The sequence below is a fragment of the Sorex fumeus genome, unplaced genomic scaffold (genome assembly GCF_029834395.1).
Source record: "Sorex fumeus unplaced genomic scaffold, SorFum_2.1 ptg000078l, whole genome shotgun sequence".
In the NCBI taxonomy this organism is placed as follows: domain Eukaryota; kingdom Metazoa; phylum Chordata; class Mammalia; order Eulipotyphla; family Soricidae; genus Sorex; species Sorex fumeus.
Window position 1 is genome coordinate 6166490 of NW_026606135.1, and position 18590 is coordinate 6185079.

Below are 18590 nucleotides of genomic sequence, written 5' to 3' on the forward strand. Positions count from 1 at the left end.
TATAATAAATAAAACAGAAGCAAGTACCTAGGTGTGTCTTGCCCTGGCTACCAATCAACCACAGCACTGAGAAACAGGGCAGTGGGTAGATCACGGAGGGACATATTGGCAGGGAACCAGCCATGGAGTTCAGCCTTTGAACTCCACGCCTCTCTGTAGACTGCCTTCATGCTGGTGACCACCACCGAAACAGGCACATTCCTCCGGGCTGGTCTTCCTTGACTGCTAAAATTGCAGCTACTTCATGAAAGGTACTATTTTGTTTGGGGGGACCACACTCAGCATGCTCAGGGGTTACTCCTAGCTCTGCATGCAGGAATCATTCCTGGCCGTGCTCAGGGAACCAAATGGGATGCTGAGAATTGAATCTGAGTTGACCGAGTGCAAGGCAAGCATTTACCGGTGGTGTTATTATCACTCAAGCCCCTGAAAGGTTGGATCAGAGGAGATAAAGTCAAATTCTCACAACTTCTTTAGAACAAGAAGAATGAAAGTAGCTGTGGTTTAATTTCCATGCTACTGGGGTTTCTAGACTGTCTCTTTCCCTTTGTGGGGTACCCACTTCTCCATGTGGTCCCCCCTTCTCCATCACACCAAATATAGGACCAGGTTGGGGTCTTATTCCATATGAGTCATCCATTATTCTAGTCTTATTCCCCATATAGCTGTTATTATAGAGGGAACTGTCTTGGAGAAATCCCAAAGTCTTCCAAGACTAAACTCAGACTAGCTGTTTGCTATTTTCAGAATCCCCCTTTGTTAAAAGACAATCTCTGATCTGAGGATGAGGAATTTGTAGGCAGGCAAAGAGGGGAGTGGGAATCAACCTTTCTAACCAATTCCTAGATATAGAATTTGCTGGTCTTCAGGCTATTACACAGGTCTTAGATCAATCCCTGAATGGTGCAGAGTGAGCTGAAGAATAATCCTATGCACACTACAGGTCTACAGTTCAAGAACCTGATGTATCGCTTATCTCCAAGATTCAAAATATCGGCAGAGTGGATCTCAGAACTCCTCCATACCATGCCCTTTGCTTGCATCTGCTGGTTAGTCAACCAACACCCATGCACAGGTCTGTATTCTGCCTGTCCTGGAGGTCATTTTGGCCCAACTCAAGTTAGATAAGAGACAATGAACTGAAAGTAGGATCACAATCCTGCTGGCAACAGAAAGGAGCTAGATCAGAGTAAGCTGGTATCAGAGAGGTCTCTGCAGAGGAGAGGGCATGAACAGAGAATCCCAGGCCTGGGAGAAGGTAGGGAATAAGAAATCAGGGTTATTCCCAAAACTGTGCAGAAGGGGTAGGTCAAGGAGAGCTGAAGGGTCATACTTATGCCACTCCAGGTCTTCAGAAGCCCTGTCCCACTTTGATCAGAGGCCAGCAGTCTCCTTCCAATGACACACCTGAGCTGGCTGCCAGCACCTCAGGCAGATGGATGGATGCTAGAAACTCTTCTCCCTGCCACTGACTTATGACCCCCAGCTGCCAAGAACACTGGGGCTTAGATTCTTGACTTAAACTCTAAAAGGATTGTGGCGGCGGGAACACTAACAGATGGAAGATTTAGTTAACAGAGGCTTCCTCCTAGATTCAGTCTCTGTATGCAGATCGGTACTGAACTGCGCATCTCTCACTCCACAGCAGAGGGGGCTCCTAGGACAGTTGCTGATGGGCTAGAGACAGTCAGGAGCCATTCCAATCTCAGTCTTGGAAAGTCCCCTAAAAAAAAAAACCCTTGTTGGGGTTATACTCTGCAACTGACTTTAAAATAAATGGAACGAGAGCCTGGCGGTGTCCAATCCACCAGTCAAAGTTCCCCAGTGAAAGGTCCAGAAGTTCTAGAGGTTGGCAAGATCAGGCTTCCACTCTATCTGCCTCTGAGTGGCTCTTGGGTCTGCTGGAGGTTCCCTGGAGTCCAGATAGTAACCACGAGCTGTGTCTGAGATATAGGCATGTTTTATTTACCCACATAAAAATTTGAGGTCTGAAGAATCCCACAGGAAATTCCTTATCTATCTTCTTTCAATATATCAGAAAAGCTCTGCCTTTACCGAACCCACACTCCGGGATGGCGCAGTGGGTGTTAGCTGATGTGCAGCAGTCAACCCCTCCTGCCTCTCAAGGTCAGGCCCCCTGGCCTGTGAACTCTCCTACATAGGCTTTCCTCTGATGTTTATTCTGACTGATAAGCACAGAAGCTGTTTTCCCTCTTCTTTGGTGCCCACAAACTCAAGTATGCCAGGACCCTGTGCTGTGATCCTTATCTGCGTTGTGAGATGTGTGGAGGAAGGAATGAGCGAGGCAGTCTCTGAGTTCAAACAGCAATGCCTCAGCAATGCACTGAGACAACAGTCCTAGGTGAAGGAGGAGAGCCTACCAGGTCTTTTTTACCTTGCTGAAACCTCTCAGGGATTTGCTTCCCTTTACCCGACCAGTAGGAACATCAGAGAAGAGATCCTGGTGGCTGGTAACCTGGTGCTCAGCTCAGCCAATGAGTGACAGGGTAACCATGTAATCCATTGTCTAATAACTGGAGACACTTCTGAGAGTGAAGGGGAAAGCCAGTGACCCTGGAGTAACAGTTCTAAATGAGGATGATTCCTAGCAAGCCCGGATCCATGGGGACCCTCTGAATCAAGAACAGAACTGGCCTCACCTCTCGGTGTCTCAGCTGGAAGCTTCTGCCCTCATGGTAGCAGTTGTAGGTTTTCAGCAGGCTTAAGAGCTCTGACCTAAAAGAAAGGTAAAAACACACACATTCTAGGAGTGCAATGGGGCAGTGGGCAAGGCACCCACTCTCACTGACCTCAGTCACATCTGAAAAATGGGCCCGTTAATACACATCAAAACAGCACACAAAATCTGTTGAGAGAGCAAACCAACAGAGATGTACCCTTTAGTCTTCTAGATGGTTTTGCTTATCTGCCCTCCTGGAAGGGGTAAGGGTGAGGCCCCCAAAGGAAGTGAAACTCAGAATGGCACTCAAATTCCACAAATCTCTACACGGAGAGTGTTTGCATATTCTCACTATTACAATAAAACTTTCCAACTTTACTTATGAGTCACTTCCTCTGGATAAATCCCCCAGATTGGGGTATACTGGCATTCGAATGACCTCATATTTGTTTCTACAGTGGCTTATGAGGACTGTTGTCCTGAATTTCCAGATAAGGGGTGAAGTTGAGAATGAAAGCAGGAAAATCCCAAAGGTCTTAGGGAGAGCACTGTGTCTCAAATAAAGGGGCAGTCAGGGTTTGTGCATTGGCTGGGTGTGGCAGAAAGTTGAGGACCATTCCCTGCACCTGAGCTGAGCTCTGCAGAGCAGCATAGTCCAATAGGTAGGAAGTGGCATGCACATGTGCAGTTCCAGAGCTCCTAGTTGTCACGTTACAAAGGAAAATCAAATAGGCGAAATTTTCTGTAGAAACATATTTTTAAAATATATTATCTAGTATACCTAGGGGCTGGAGCAATACCACAGCGGGTAGGGCGTTTGCCTTGCACGCAGCCAACATGGCCGACCCGAGTTCAATTCCTCCATCCCTCTCGGAGAACCCAGCAAGCTACTGAGAGTATCTCGCCCGCACGGCAACGCCTGGCAAGCTCCCCATGATGTATTCGATATGCCAAACACAGTAACAAGTCTCACAATGTTACTGGGCCCGCTCAAGCAAATCGATGAACAACGGGGTGACCGTGACCATGAGTATACCTAGATCGAATAATCCAATAGATTTAAAGTATGATCCTGTCAACATAAATTCAACACAGAGATTAACAGGATCACTTGATCACTTGACTTCCCGTTAATCGTCGATTTGCTCGAGCGGGCACCAGTAATGTCTCCATTTGTCCCTGTCCCGTGCTAGTGTAGCCCAATGGCATCTGTTCGCTCTAGGAACACGAAGAGCCTCAAACCGATCGTTCATATCTTGATGAAGAAGTCTGACCATCTGGTAGTTGGGTGGCCACGTGGTCTTTTGACATCCCGTGGAATCCAGTCGGTAACAGCTCTAGTCCAGCGGTCGTCTTTAAATCTCATTACGTGACCAGCCCATCTGATTTTTGATGCCTTGGCAAACGAGACAACGTCCCTGATTCTTGATCATCGACAGAGGTCGGAACTCCGGATTCTTTCTCTCTTTTGAGTGAAACGTGATATTCCACGCATAGCTCTTTCGATTCCTCTTTGGGAGAGGAATAGCGTTCTCATCCTGTTTGCGTAGGGCCCAGGTCTCTGAGGCGTATGTTAATGCACGAAGAACAGTGGAATCAAAGAGATGTGCCCGGAGCCGGAGGTTCTTTGTCCTTTTAGCTATTTCTTCAACGCTCTTGAAGGCGTTCCAAGCTGCTCTCTTCCTCCTGCGCAGCTCGGGTGCCAGGTCATTTGTCATGTTGACTTCTCGACCTAGGTACACATAGCTGTTGCATTCGGAGATGGCCGTTCCGTTGAGAGCGAATGGGGCATCAGGAATGAGGCTGTTTCTCATAAACATTGTCTTCGTAAGATTCAGCTGTAGTCCTACCTTTCCACACTCATGGTCAAAGTCGGCCAGCATTTGTGCCGCTTGGCTGATGTTTGGTGTTATTAAAACAATGTCATCAGCAAAGCGGAGGTGGTGTAATTGCCGACCATCTATCTTCACTCCCATTCCTTCCCATTCCAGTCGTCGCATGATGTTCTCGAGGGTGGCACTGAAGAGTTTCGGTGAAATGGTATCACCCTGCCGAACCCCTCTCTTGACATGAATGATCACTTCCTTGTAGAATGGTGAGATCCTGGTAGTGAATCCGCAATACAGCTCACAGAGGATCTTGATGTATTGGGCTTGAATGCCCTGATTGGCTAGGGCTTCAATGACCGCTTCCATCTCAATAGAATCAAAGGCCTTCTTTAAATCAATGAACGTTAGACAGAGCGGCATCTTGAACTCCCAAGAAACCTCAATGAGCTTGGTTATGGTGTGGATATAGTCGGTGGTGCTGAATCCTTTGCGGAACCTGGCTTGCTCGCGTGGTTGTCCTTCATCTAGTGTTCTGCCAATCCTATTTAGGATGACTCGAGTGAACAACTTGTAGATGACAAACAGTAGGCAGATAGGGCGATAGTTGCCAATGTCATGAATGTCTCCCTTCTTGAACAGTAGTACAGTCCTGCTGATTTTCCATTGGGATGGAATCTTGCATTCAGACAGGTAGCGTGTGAAGAGCCGAGCCAGCATATTGATGAGTACTGATGGCAGGTTCTTCAGGTGTTCAGGTCTGACCTTGTCTGGGCCGGGTGCTGTTCGTTTCTTTACTGAGAAAGGAGAGGCCGATAAAATCTCAAGGCCAAACTAGGCTGCCACAATGAAGGAATACAAAAATGATCGTCTGTACTTTCAATGCACGTACGCTAGCATCAGATGCATCCATCGAGGACCTGATGGTACAAGCGTTTAAGATCAAGTATGACACCATTGGTCTGACCGAGACAAGAAGACACCAATCTCATCATGCCGTTTTCGACACTGGAGAAGAATTGTTCCTCGGAACATGCGACAAAAGAGGTGTTGGAGGCGTAGGTGTTCTTGTCAACACAAACTTAGCCAGGAGCATTGATTCATTTGAATGCCTAACAACCCAAATCAGACGTTTACATTTGAATAGATGTGGCTCACTGCTGGCAGTTTCTATCTTCGTTGTCTATGCATCAACATCTATTTATGATGAAGGAGAAATTGAGAAGTTCTACATGGAGCTGGAGAAGTTCTATAAAGAAGACCACACCTTCTACAAAATCATTGTGGGTGATTTTAATGCCAAGATAGGACTGAGAAGATCAGCCGATGAACTTCACATTGGGACTCATGGCCTAGAATGGAACGAACAGGGTGAGAGTCTGTCTGAGTTCATCATGTCGACCAAGACCATCCATGGTAACTCACAGTTCCAGAAGGCCGAATCTAAACGTTGGACATGGGAGTCTCCCGGTGGATGATTCCACAACGAAATAGACCACATCATATTCAATCGATGGTTTTGCCTGACCGATGTCGCTATTGTCCCAAAATTCCAAACGGGATCAGGCCACCGTCTCCTTTGTGCAAAATTCTACTTCACAGAGCGGGGAGAAAGGGCTGCAAAGTTTAAAAAGAGAACTCCCAGAACGACCACCAACTGGGAGCTCTTTGGCACTATTGCGGCAACATGACAAGATGCCATTGTTGACAACATTGATGAGGAATATGATAGAATGATTCAGCACCTCCATGATTGTGCCAAGAGAGAGATAGCCATGAAAAAACGCCTGTCTTTGAAAACTCTTGAGCTTATTCACCAACGTGGTTTGGCGCATGCCTCAGGCAACCGCAAGCGAATGTCCGAGCTCGCAAAGCAGTGCAGAGATGCGATCAAGGAAGACCTCAAAGAGAGAAGAGCAGAAGTGCTGGTAGATGCGGCAGAAGCCAGGAAAAGTATTCATAATGCCTGCCTGTCCTTCACCAACTACAAGACCAAGATGACTGTCCTCCGACATCCTGATGGATCTATCACATTCTCCAGAACAGTAATGGAGAAGATTATCCATAACTTCTACTCAAATCTCTTTGATAGCCACGTCCACTTGCCGACATACCAAATTCCACAGGATGGATATGTGTTCCCAATGTTCTCCCTTCCGAAATCTGACACGCTATTAACAGGATCTTCCTCATTATTTTAGGGGTAAGAAAAGCTTGTTAGTGGGAGGGTCTTTTAGAGTAAGTACTCCTGTTCAACCACACTCATGTGTGGGTTGGTCCCACCTTTTTCTTCTGTACAGTGCTGCTTTAGAACCTCTCAAGGTATTCCCTTTATCTTCACCCAGCAACGCTGGCAGGGGCTGAACCATCTCCCTGAGCACACTGTGGTGTGCTCACCCAACTGTGACGGGGGATGATGGTAATTAATAGGGAAGCAATTTACTTCAGAAAGCAGGATCTGTTGGTGCCCTGTCACATGTGTGTGAAATGCCGACGTTTAAATTATTAGGAGATATTTATGTAAAATTAATCATGTCATAATTATTATGACTTTTCCACCTTCTCTTTAATCTTGTGGCATTGCTCTCAGACAACAGAAATAGGGAAAGTAATGCTATGGGCAGTCTTGTGAAGTGCTACAATGGAATCCCTTTGCCTTTTCAAGGTTTCTAACGGGGACCCCATGTAACAAAAGCTAGACCACAAGGAGTTGACCCGTCTTCAGGGTGGCATAAAAGAACTGCCACAGATTTAGAAAATATTTGAACTCTGGACTCAAAAACGATGATGAAATGAAAAAAAGTTCTTTCATTTAATGTGGGAATGAATTTAGAAAAGACTGCTAATTAATTCTTTAGAATGAGATAAAATAAAATAAAAATTAAATTATAGACCAATGTTATACAAACTCTTGGTCTTGGATTATAAAACTAAGATCACCAGACAATGGGCGGGAGAGAAGAGGGAAGGAGAAGCGGCCTTGAAGTGACATAAGAACAGTGGCAGAGAGACTTGGTCATTTTGGTTCTTACAGTAACTCTTTATATGAAAACCATAAACATTAACACAATTGTAAGAATGTTAACTGAACTATAATTAAAAAAATAAGTCTATTATCCCTCACACCACTCTCCCATTCCCCCCCCCCCCAAGGTATTCAATCATTGTATGACTGAAATGTAAGCATGAAAGTTTGTAAGTCTGTAACTATACCTCATGGTGATTCACTAATAAAATTTTTTTAAAGTCTATTGTACTAGAAAACCAATGTCATCATTATACTTTTAAGATAAGTTTTCTCAAGTTTTAGTTCTCCCTGAACTTCTTGATACAATGAACATAGGATAGTTTGGTATTTAAATAAATTAGATGCCAGTTCTATAGAATCTCAGCAAGCATTATGATGCTTTCCTGGTTTTGTAAATTCAAGGCAGAGGGGTCAAAACCACACCCCAAAGAGATTCTTAAGACTCGAAAATAATAGTGTCCTGAGTGAGGAAGCGTCTCAAGTGGTAGAGCACAGACCTTGTGTGTGTACAGCCCTGGGTTGAATCAAAGAACTGCCTTGTGAAGCCCCTGGCAGCAGTAACAAAATAAGTTCCTCCATCATTAGCCACAGACCAGATGTACTTTCATAGTGAAGAAAAGAGCCCAGGATCCCCCTAAAATACCCACTGAAGGAAGTGGCCACAGAAGGTGGCTGGAATGAAGACATCTGTACACAAAGGCTTACTTCAGAATGAATTTGCTGTCACTGATGGGCACATGAGAACTGGGTGGACAATCTTCCTTCATCTTCTGGTTGTCTGTGGACATGAAAGTTACCTGCTGGGAAGATGAAAAAGACATTTGAGGTTAGAAGGGCTCAGGTCTGGGCAGGGCCCAAGAACCTTGACTCAGAGGTTAGAAGTCTTGGCCTCACTTCACACCACCGACACCCTCGCCCTCGTCCCCTATTTCTTAGCAAAACTCCCCCCAAACTCTACATAGGGTCCTGAGTCCATGACCGCAGGGTGAGACTCAGAGGCCTTAAAGAGGTGGTACCGGTAACATGTCAGCTGAGTGCCCCCTGGTGGAGAACATCAGAACTACTGAGTCAGCCTTACAAACCCTATCAGCCCAGGAATCAGGATCAATCTTTTGGCTGTTTCAGGCCTTCTTGACAGGAACAGGGCACCTGGGAAGCTGGTTTCTTCCTCCATTATTTCTCCACACCTCTGTCCACCTGGGCTATCTCTGATAGGGATGGATTAACCAGCACCTTGCTCAGTGAATCTAAGAGACTGGGCTGCATAGTTCCTATGAATCATTTAATTTACTCTTTATCAAAACATTACAGGAAAAGTACTTTCCTTTCCTCATTTTATGCATGATAAAATAGATAAAATGGGGGCATAAGTTAGGTACTTTGCTCTGGAATTCCAAAGAGTAAGTGGCAAAGTTCTGCTTCAATACAAGCGTTTAGACCCTGAATTCTTGGTTAACCCCTTCTCAATACCAATCTCTCTTTTATGAACTAAAATAGTTTTATTCAGGGAATATATGAGAAAGAGACAGAGAATGTGAGCTTCTTCAGAACCCTGTAGAGTGAAAGGAAAAGATGCAAGTGATCCCAGAATCGAGGTGTGCCTCTACACTGATCTTAAACATCAACTTCGTCAGACTCCTTCTTCCTCCTATCAAAGCAGTGGGGTTGTCTCTCTGCTACAGGATTGTTAGGAGATTCACAGGTTCATTTTATCTGTTCCCATATACAACTTGGAAAGGTTTGGGTGGGGAGCTCTCAAATCCCAGCTAGATTCCATCGACGAAGAGTAAACCCACTAACACTTTATCGATGCTGTGGGCATCTCCAGCACAGATCCTTATTTCTCCTCATGAGATTCCACCTGATGGTTCTTTCTCCTTATGGCCCCCCCTGGGGCTGGCAGTGGGCCACAGCTTCACACACACTCTAGTCTTGACCGTGCCTCTACCTCTCTTCTCCCAAGCCGTCGTTAGGAATCTGAGAGATCCACTGGGAGATGACACAAGCGGGATACAGTCTCTCCTCCATACAGTGGAGGTGAGCTCTTTCACAAAACCCAACATCTACTCATTCATGCGCTCCTGGCTCAGTCCTGTCTTCCCAGCCTGTGTCTCCTGGCTCAGTCCTGTCTCCCCAGCCTGTGTCTGTACCAATGTCACTGAGAGGCCAATGTTAGATCTGGCTCCTGCTTACTAATGTCACCACAGAGTGCTCTGTTTCCTGTCTTTCTGGAAACTGCCTCTGACTACTTCCACATCCCCCTCTACTTGTGTGACAACTCCCACATACAAGATCTGCCTGACTCTGTGTGGGCATCTGCCCCCAAAGGGTGTCTGACTCCAAAGATGGGGGAAACGGCTAGTGTGGAGATGGGGAGCGGTTTGAAGAAGGTGGCATCCCAGGGACCTCAGAATCATTTTCCAAATACCTCGCTTCTGCCTTGGTCTAGCATGGAGCAAATCCTGGCTTTCAGAGGCCTCTAGGTGGCCCCTGCCAGCTGGTCTCTAAGCACAGACAGCATCACATCTAGGCTTCACTGCTAGGGCACAGGAAGGGGTGGGTACTCATGGGGCCTGGAATAGAGCACCTCAGTTGCCTTCTTCTCTGCTAGGCAACAAGGATTGCAAAACAGGGTTTCAGTTCCTCAGCACGTTGGCTTTCCCATGCAAACAGTGATTTGCTGGCCTCCTTCTCTGGATAGTTCCTCAAAGGCCTCCTGCAAAGAGCTGGCTTCACTCCCAGGGCAAGACTATGCTTCTGGGTTCTCCCTCAGTGCAGAGAGAACTGTAGGTATAGGGTTCCACTCTCTTGGTCTTTTTTATTTATTTATTTATTTATTTATTTATTTATTTATTTTTGCTTTTTGGGTCACACCCGGCAATGCACAGTGGTTACTCCTGGCTTATGCACTCAGGAATTACTCCTGGAGGTGCTTGGGGGAACATATGGGATGCTGGGAATTGAACCCGGGTGGTCACATTTAAGGCAATTGTCCTACCTGCTGTGCTATCACTCCAGCCCCTCTCGGTCTTAATAGTTCATTCTAGGAAGGGCCAGATTTGCCTAGAAATAGAAGCAGGTGATTTTTCCCCCCTCATCTTTCACTGTACTAACTTCCTTGTGTTCTGCTGAGTCACAGCCTCCCCGACCTGCTCATAATTCCCCTGAATTACATTTTATGCTTGAGATTTTACAGTGCCACCTTCTGTCCAGAACCTGGCATCCTTCTACTCTCCATTTAATGTATTTGATGTGAGCTACAGCAGGAACCCTGGTCACAGCAGTCCTCCTCAGCCAGAACCAGGAGTTGCCCCCCACCCCCACCCCAGAAACTGGTCCCAGCTTCCCAAATGCTGAGCCTGCCTCCTCTTCTCCTCCTACCTCCTCCTTCCCCATTACACCTGAAAAAGTATACAATGGGCATTGCTTTCTTGCTTGAACACCTACTTCCAGAATCAAGACTTGAGGTTCACACATGGCTATTTAATGGCAATAATATCAAATTTACAAGGCTCTCCTAAACAAACTTTTCCAGATTTTTCCACTGTCATCAATGTAAAAGTCTCCCTGGGAATGGAGAATTTAGTGGAGGGACAATGACAGATGGAGTCCATGGGAAATTGGGGGAACACGTTCTTCCTAGAAAGGCAAAGCTCTTGTGCAAAGTGATGAGAAACTAGGAAACTGAATTTTCATCGGCTCTATTTCACCGGCTAAAGTCGAATACAATGGGGGAGAAAAGCAGGGCCACCGAAATGAATGCATGAGGGCATCCGTTCTCCAGCTCCCTGCAGCTGTGGGAACATGTGACAAGCTCTGCAGATACAAGCGCCTGTGTCATTTCCAGGCCCATGCACTGAAGGTAGCCTGTGGCCCTACGGCATTCCCATCTCTTATCGTGGTGACTCAGAAACACACATGTTGTCCCATTTAGTGTGGCTTATAATGGACCCCTGGGGTATCTGATTATGTCTGTGCATCGTGTCTCCTGACAATTCACATGGCTGTGGCCTGGGAGAGAGAGAAACAAACCCTTGCTGTGAGCAGTGGCTGCAGTTTCAGGAATGTGTTTCAGTGGCACAACCTGTGTTGCCTTAGACTATCCTGATGAGTGCTGCCAACAGTGCAGTTAAAATGGATGATTAGTTATGAAAAATAAACTGAAGTCAGACAAAATCTGCTTGCAAGAGATGAGCCCTTAGAGGGGCTCCAGTTTGTGATTTTTTTTAACTTAGTTCATAAAACTTTCATTTTCCCACTACATATATCTATTTTGTTCTGTACAATAGGAACTGTGACAATTGGTGTTCTCGATACATCAAACAGCAGTTCGTTATTAATAGAAAGTGGTTTGGGTCCAGAACTGCTGAACCCATGTGGTGTCAGTTGTAAGTGTCTCCGCTCAGAGTTTTAATTTTCCCAACTACAGTGAAAACACTGACCCTTCTATGGGTGAGACGACTTCTCAACTGTAGGACCTTTTGCTCAAACCAGACAAGAAGGGCTGCTCTGGTTTGCCCTGAGCTGGGTGGTGGCCCCCTCCCCCATCCCCATCCTGAGAGTTTCCCAGATTCCAGGTGATATTAACTTCTGAGCACTGTGCTGATTGACACGAGATCTTCTCTGCATTGGCATTTAGGAGTTCTTTGCCCTTAAGAACCCCCTTATTTAAAAGATATGATCAACCATGTCCAGCTGGAACTGGAGAGCATCAACTGGTGTAGTGAACTAACTGGAAGGAAAATGAAGGGCAACTCTAGTAGCTGATGACAGAAGTAAAGGGAGAAAGAAAAGGGCGGTTCATAGGTGCAGACAACTTAGCTTGGATGAAACAGAGTTGCCAACTTGCTGCCAACTTGCTGGTCTGGGTCGTGAGTTTTCTGGGGTAGGGATCTCAGCCCTACAGAAAACCCTATTTTCAGGAAATCACATCTTTTGGGAACTGATGTTTACCATCTGTGCGACTCTCAACAAGTTGGGTAGTTGTGGTTCAAATATATGTCCTGGTCCTCCAGTCCAGGAAGGCAAGATCTGTCTCCCTGAGCACCAGTCCTGAGCTCTGGGAATTATTCATAGAATCCCATGCCAATCCCATGCCAATTCTCAGCATCGTGTAATGTTGTCTCCTTTACTTAACACTGAAAGGATTTGCATGTCTGCGATACTCCTGGTGTCTTTTAAGTTCTATAGTTACCAGTCATGTGAGAAAGGAGAGAAGAACAGAGACAGGGTGAGAGAGAGAGTGAGAAAGAAAGAAAGAGAGAGAGAGAGTGTGCATTCCTTTGATAAAACTGAGATTCCTTGGAAGATTTCAGAGACTTTCTATTGGGATATTTTTCAGTCTTTTATAAAAAATATAATGTTTAAATAAAATCCTAGGCAGAAGCCTAGAACACAAATGGATGAAAGTAAGGCACAGCCTGGAAACCAGAGTGACAGATGCAGCTGGGCAGGCCTGGCCCGTGCTCTGGGGAGCCCAGCCGCCTTTGTCCTGTCCTGTTCCCCTCCCCCAGGCTCCAGGGCCCATGGCTCAAGTCTCTATGCTTGATTTTCCCGGCTGGGGGAGGCTCTGGCCCTGATCAGGGTCTCAGCTGCAGTCAGGGTTCCCTACTCCCTAGGGAAGGAGCCCCAAGGCGGAGTGGCAGCCCTGGTTACCTGTCCCCAGTGAACAGGCAGGGAATTGTTTTCACTTTCCATTTGGCTGGTGTCTGCTTGGAGGGGCTGCTGAGCACAGCCAGTCTGCCCTGCTATTGTCCCTGGCCTTTGGTTTAGGACAAAGGACGCTAAATCCTTTCAACTGCTAGACTTGGCTGATTTCTTCTCTTTTGTGGTCATGGGGCAGGCTATCACAGAGGCAGTTCATGGCTCTCAGGTCACCACTGCAGCCCAATACCTGTTGACCAAGAGCAAAAGGAATCAGAGAAGGCTGACAGACGCATATTCAAAGAGTGCCAGGGAGTGAACTGCAACCAGGAGTATGTGGGACTGATGTTGTAGCCTGACGAAGCCCTCTCTTGTTTAAATTGATGTCAGAAATAGAAGGGAGGGGCTGGAGCGACAGCACAGCGGGTAGGGCGTTCGCCTTGCACACGGTCGACCCGGATTCGATTCCCATCATCCCTTATGGTCCCCTGAGCACTGCCAGGAGTAATTCCTGAGTGCAAAGCCAGGAGTAACCCCGAACATTGCTGGGTGTGACCCAAAAAAGCAAAAACAACAAAAAAAGGTAGCTGTTGTCCTTACTTGGCAAAAGGTATCCAATTTAAGACTTTCTGATATATGTCAGTGAAATCTGAGAGCTTGGTAATCGGTGTTGTAACACTTCTTCATAAAATGCAACTTGCACTTAGGTAAAGAGAGGAAGAAAGTGACATAGGAAGCAGAAGCAGAGGGGTGGGGGAAGATCTGGACATCGGAGTTTCTGAGTGACTGGCAGCTACAGGGGTGGCTCTCACGCACTCCTGGGAAGCCTAAGTTCTTTGCTCTGCAGCCTGTGCCTATAACTTTTAAATGTCATGTAGGGCCAGCAGGAAGGCACTGACGACAATAATCCTTTCAAGGGGCTTTCCCCACACCTGTCTACCAGCAAATGGTAGAAGCTTGAACAGGAGAGAAGCTGCAGTGCCTGCTGGTCCCAGCTGCCTCTGCGAGGAGGTCTGGCCAGACAGGATGCCCCCTCCACAGTACATTTTTTTTTTTTTTTTTTGCAGAGAAACTCAGTTGCTGGGATTCGGATGGCAGACAGTGACTCAGCAATGCAATTACCACACCCCCTCCAAGTGCTATCCTCCCTCTCACTATCATGGCTCTCTGACTCAGCCACACCCCTACACAAGTCCTGATGCCCAGGAAGATACTGTGAACTATCTAGATGGAAATGCCACCAGGAGAGGTTCCTGCCTTTGTTGGGGTAAATCTTCCCTGAACTACCTTCCTGGGTTCAGTGCAGACCCCAACTCACCATCACTGTGTGCCACCCAGGTTCTGGATCCCCATCACAGTTTCAGTTCCATCTGAGTTCATTTCAGCTGCCAGGCCCCGTGGCACCACTGTCCTTCCTCTGCATGTACACAGGCCAGACTTTCCCCTGGCTGCCTGTCAACCGCACTTCAAAGGCAGTAGCTCACTCAGACTCTGGTGGTCACTTTACGGCTCTGCCCTTGCTTTTAGAGCACTGGGACTTTGGTCAAGAAAACCTTTTTCAGGGTTGGAGCGATAGCACAGAGGGTAGGGTGTTTGCCTTGCACGCGGCTGACTCAGGTTCTATTCCCAGCATCCCATAAGTCCCCTGAGCAGTGCCAGGAGTAATTCCTGAGTGCAGAGCCAGGAGTGACCCCTGTGCATTGCTGGGTGTGACCCAAAAAGAAAAAAAAAGAAAGCCCTTTTCAGTCCTTTCACCGCCTACTTCCTTTATATACATACCTCACTACCTACTAGGATTCTTACTCCCCAAACCAGCTCAGATCTTGCCCCCAGGTAAAGGAATCTCTACACTCAGGAATCCTCTCAATTGTGTTTACTTGTGTTCTCAAGTACTCGCAATGACCACTGTTCAATATCCAAGTTGTGTTGGGTGGGGGAGACGGCCAGCAGTGCTCCACAGGGAGCAAAGGCTGCTGCAGGGCTGTACTGGGGCCCTCAAGGCTGGGCTGTGCCACCTGTGCTACCCGCAATGCCAGACACAGACATTTACACCAGGAACAGTAGCTAGGAGCCAGCTTCCATGTGATAATGAATGACAGAAACTTCCGGAGCACTTTGGAACCTTGTGACAGATAACACTGTTCTCCACTGAAAGCTGCCCGTGTGTGCATGCGTACACAAACATGCTCACATGCACACGGAATCCTTACCCTTTCACAGGGGGGTGCCTGTTAATCATCAAGAAGCCTGCACTATGTGCCCTTGAACCCCCTACCCTAGATTAAGACTTCTACAGAAGGGGCTGGAGTGATAGCACAGCAGGCATTTGCCTTGCCTGCGGCCAACTTGGGTTCGATTCCCATTATCCCATATGGTCCCCTGAGCACTGCCAGGAGTAATTCCTAAATGCATGAGCCAGGTATAACCTGGGTACAACGCCAAGTGTGACCCAAAAAGAAAAAAAAAAGACTTCTACAGAAACTGGCTCAGGAGATAAAGGGGCATCCAACTTGGCATGTGACTTCAGCATGATGCACCATCTCTCAGTCATCAATTCAGCAACTGACCAGAGTCTTCAGGGCTCTTGCCAGCCCTGTGGCTTTGAGCCTGCATGTTGCTCTTGCCCCCAGTGTAAGGCAGGGCAAGAGAGAAGGGCTCTAAATCTTTGTCTCAGCTACACATCATGGGGAAGGAGGTCAGAAAGTCAGGAAAAGAGAGTGAGAATTTACAAAATTTTCCTTAACAGGAATGGGAACAGAACTAGGACAGAAGCCTCAGGAGGAAGGTGCAGTCACTTCCTATTTTATGAGTATTTATTTGTTTTTGCAGAGCCTAGGGATTGAAAGAACCCAGGCCCCACTCAGGCGAGGCAAGTAAGTGCTCTATCACAAAGTTATTTTAATTTGCTTTAAGATAATTTCAAAATATTTGGGTGTATTCTCTGAGGGGTGAAACAACCAGCTTCAGTGAGGCTCTGGGTTTAAAGCTCTGCTCTGCCCCTGAACCTCAGGTTGCTTAGAAATTGAATCACTGCTTTGAAGGTGAATCAGGAGAAATGTCGGATGGGCCTCAGCGCCCATAAACAGAAGTTCCTCTTACAGGTCCCAATTGAAATCTGGGCTCTGGAGAGACAGCAGGGCTCCTGGGACTTCATGCAAGACCCATCAAGGCCTCGCCATGAGCTGGGACAGATGGCTGATTCACTTTCAAATTCGAAGCCCCAGTCTCCTGGGTGCTCTCTGGCAGACCTGCTAGTCACCCCTTTGAGGCTTTGCAGTGACAAGATCAAAACTTCGACACAGATGCCTACACTCTGTTGATGTTCTTTGTGGCATGTCCCTGTCCAATCCACCCGGATCCAAAAGCTTCTTCACTCTCTCGACCTCCAAGCCACCTACTGGAGTCTTGGGGGTGGGGGTGGGGTGGAGGGAACCAGCCCTCTCTCCCTGCTTTCACTCTCATACTTTCCATGTGAGGAATTTACTTACTAAGGTCTTGAATTGCCAGTACTACAGAGAGCATGGTGGAGAAAGCATAGTGGAGAGAAAAATGAAAAGAATGAATGAGAGCTGACTTAACGTGAACAGTCCTGAAACACATCCCTATGACTACCAGGCAGCAACATTCTGACCTAAGTTGAATGTGTTCAATCTTCTCTTTTCTTTCTTCCTCTTCTCTCCTTCCCCTTCCTTTCTTCTCCTTTTCCCAGCCCCCTCCTCCCTCTGCCCCCTCCCTGGTGGCAGCAGCTCAGGAACTACACAAGGGAGCTGGAGGCAGACAAAGCAGCACTCGCTTGCTAATTACACCAATTTGCTTAGAGTGTTGTTAAATTTTAAAATTTTACTTTTTATCAAGTGGTTTGCTTTCTTAAGAAATCATAGGTTCAGCAACAATCACTTATTCCTAGCTCTCTGTTCAGGGATCATTCCTGGTGGTGTTCAAGGGATCATATGTGGTGCTGGGGACTGAACCGGGGCCAGCCCATGCAAGGCAAGTGCTTTAACCCTATACTATATCTCCAACCTCAAGACAACAAATATTGACTGTACTGCTGGCTTTTACACTACAGAGGTGCCAAGGAGGTTCTCCTGTGTCAATGAAATCACTTGGCTTCATATCTCACCCGCTTGGGATCCAATTCCAGAACCCCAACCTTTATTTGTTGTGATCTTACTCAAGTTCTCTGCTAAATGAGGTCACCCATGTTGTCCTTCCAGTATTTAAAGAAATCACTGGCCCAGCACTGATTCTGGTGTGAGAGGAGACTCCCTCCGCCTACTCCCGCCTTGTTCCCTAGGGCTGTGACTGTGTCAGATTAATTAAACCACCGAAGCATCTCCAGGAGATGGGAGGACCAGGCTGGGCTGACAGTCAGGAACATGAGGAAGAGCAGAATGAGTGCTGAAATCAGTGGGCAAAATGCATGAGACAACAAAGCTGGGGGTTCAGGTTTCTGATTCCATCACCGACTCCTCTGGGAAAACCTGCTCCCTTCCATAACACTGTAGCTCTCTTTTCTCTTCTGAAACGGGGAATACTGGAAGACCAGGGCTGTGGGGGAGTAGGTGGCTTATTATGCTGAAGTCCTTAACACAGATCTTGGAACAAGGAAACTAATTCCTTTATAAACAGCAAGGGTGAGACAAGCCCCCTTCTATTATTTCTTTAATTATTTGCCCCGATTTTCCATCTCTGAAAGCTGAGTGTTGTGGCAAAGGCTCTTTGAGCCTCTTTCCACAACTCTGAGGTCAAAGCTTCTGGACCATGGGCTGAGATGAACGACGAGGTGGGCAGTGGTGTCTGTACCCGGGAGTCATGCTCACCTGTCCTACTCAGGCTTTACCCTCCCACCCCCTTAAAGGGCCTTCCCCTGGGAGGAGGTCCCTGGCGCGGTGCCCACTCTCAGCATAGTGCCTGAGGCCCTGGCAGCGCCTGGCAGACAGGGGGAGGGGACCAGGTCTGGGCAGCTGAAGCCAGCAGTGCCTGGCCTCCAGAGTTCAGAGTCGGGGGCGGTCTCGGGCTGGTAAAGTGCTGGGCCAGTGCCCCGAGGCCGCCCCCGAACTCTCAGCCCGCGCAGCACTCACCGTTCACTCATCGTGCCGCCGCCCCGAAGCTGCTGTTGCTGCAGTGCCCTCGCTGGCACGGGTGCTGCGTTCGCCAGTGCCTCCCGCGCCGGCCTCCGGGGCTCCGCTCGTCGAGCCCGCCCCGCCCCGCCCCTCGTCCCTCGCGGGCCAATAGTGCGGCCCATGCGTCCCTTTAGCCCCGCCCCGGGAACGCCCCTCACCCGCGCCAGCCAATGGTGCCACCTCGTTCTGCCCGGCCCTCCTTGCCCCGCCCACTGCGCTCGAAGGCGTGTCTGCGCTGCAAGGTGCTGGAGAAGTGGCCGGGAAGCTTCTGGACCTTAGTTAGGCCT

At 47.7% G+C, this 18590-nt stretch overlaps 1 protein-coding gene across 3 annotated transcripts in view; it reads right to left on the bottom strand.

The window, feature by feature from the left end:
* Window positions 1-18358, bottom strand: part of RASSF4 (Ras association domain family member 4) — a 37460-nt gene extending 19102 nt beyond the window's left edge. For all 3 annotated transcript variants that reach the window (XM_056130504.1, XM_056130503.1, XM_056130502.1), the window contains exons 1-3: window positions 18262-18358; window positions 8240-8331; window positions 2661-2736 (exon numbers count right to left, since the gene is read on the bottom strand). In XM_056130504.1, coding sequence (XP_055986479.1) covers window positions 2661-2736; window positions 8240-8322 — 159 coding nt within the window. In that variant the 5' untranslated portion in view covers window positions 8323-8331; window positions 18262-18358. The remainder of the gene's footprint in view (window positions 1-2660; window positions 2737-8239; window positions 8332-18261) is intronic.
* Between the last annotated feature and the right edge of the window lie 232 nt (window positions 18359-18590).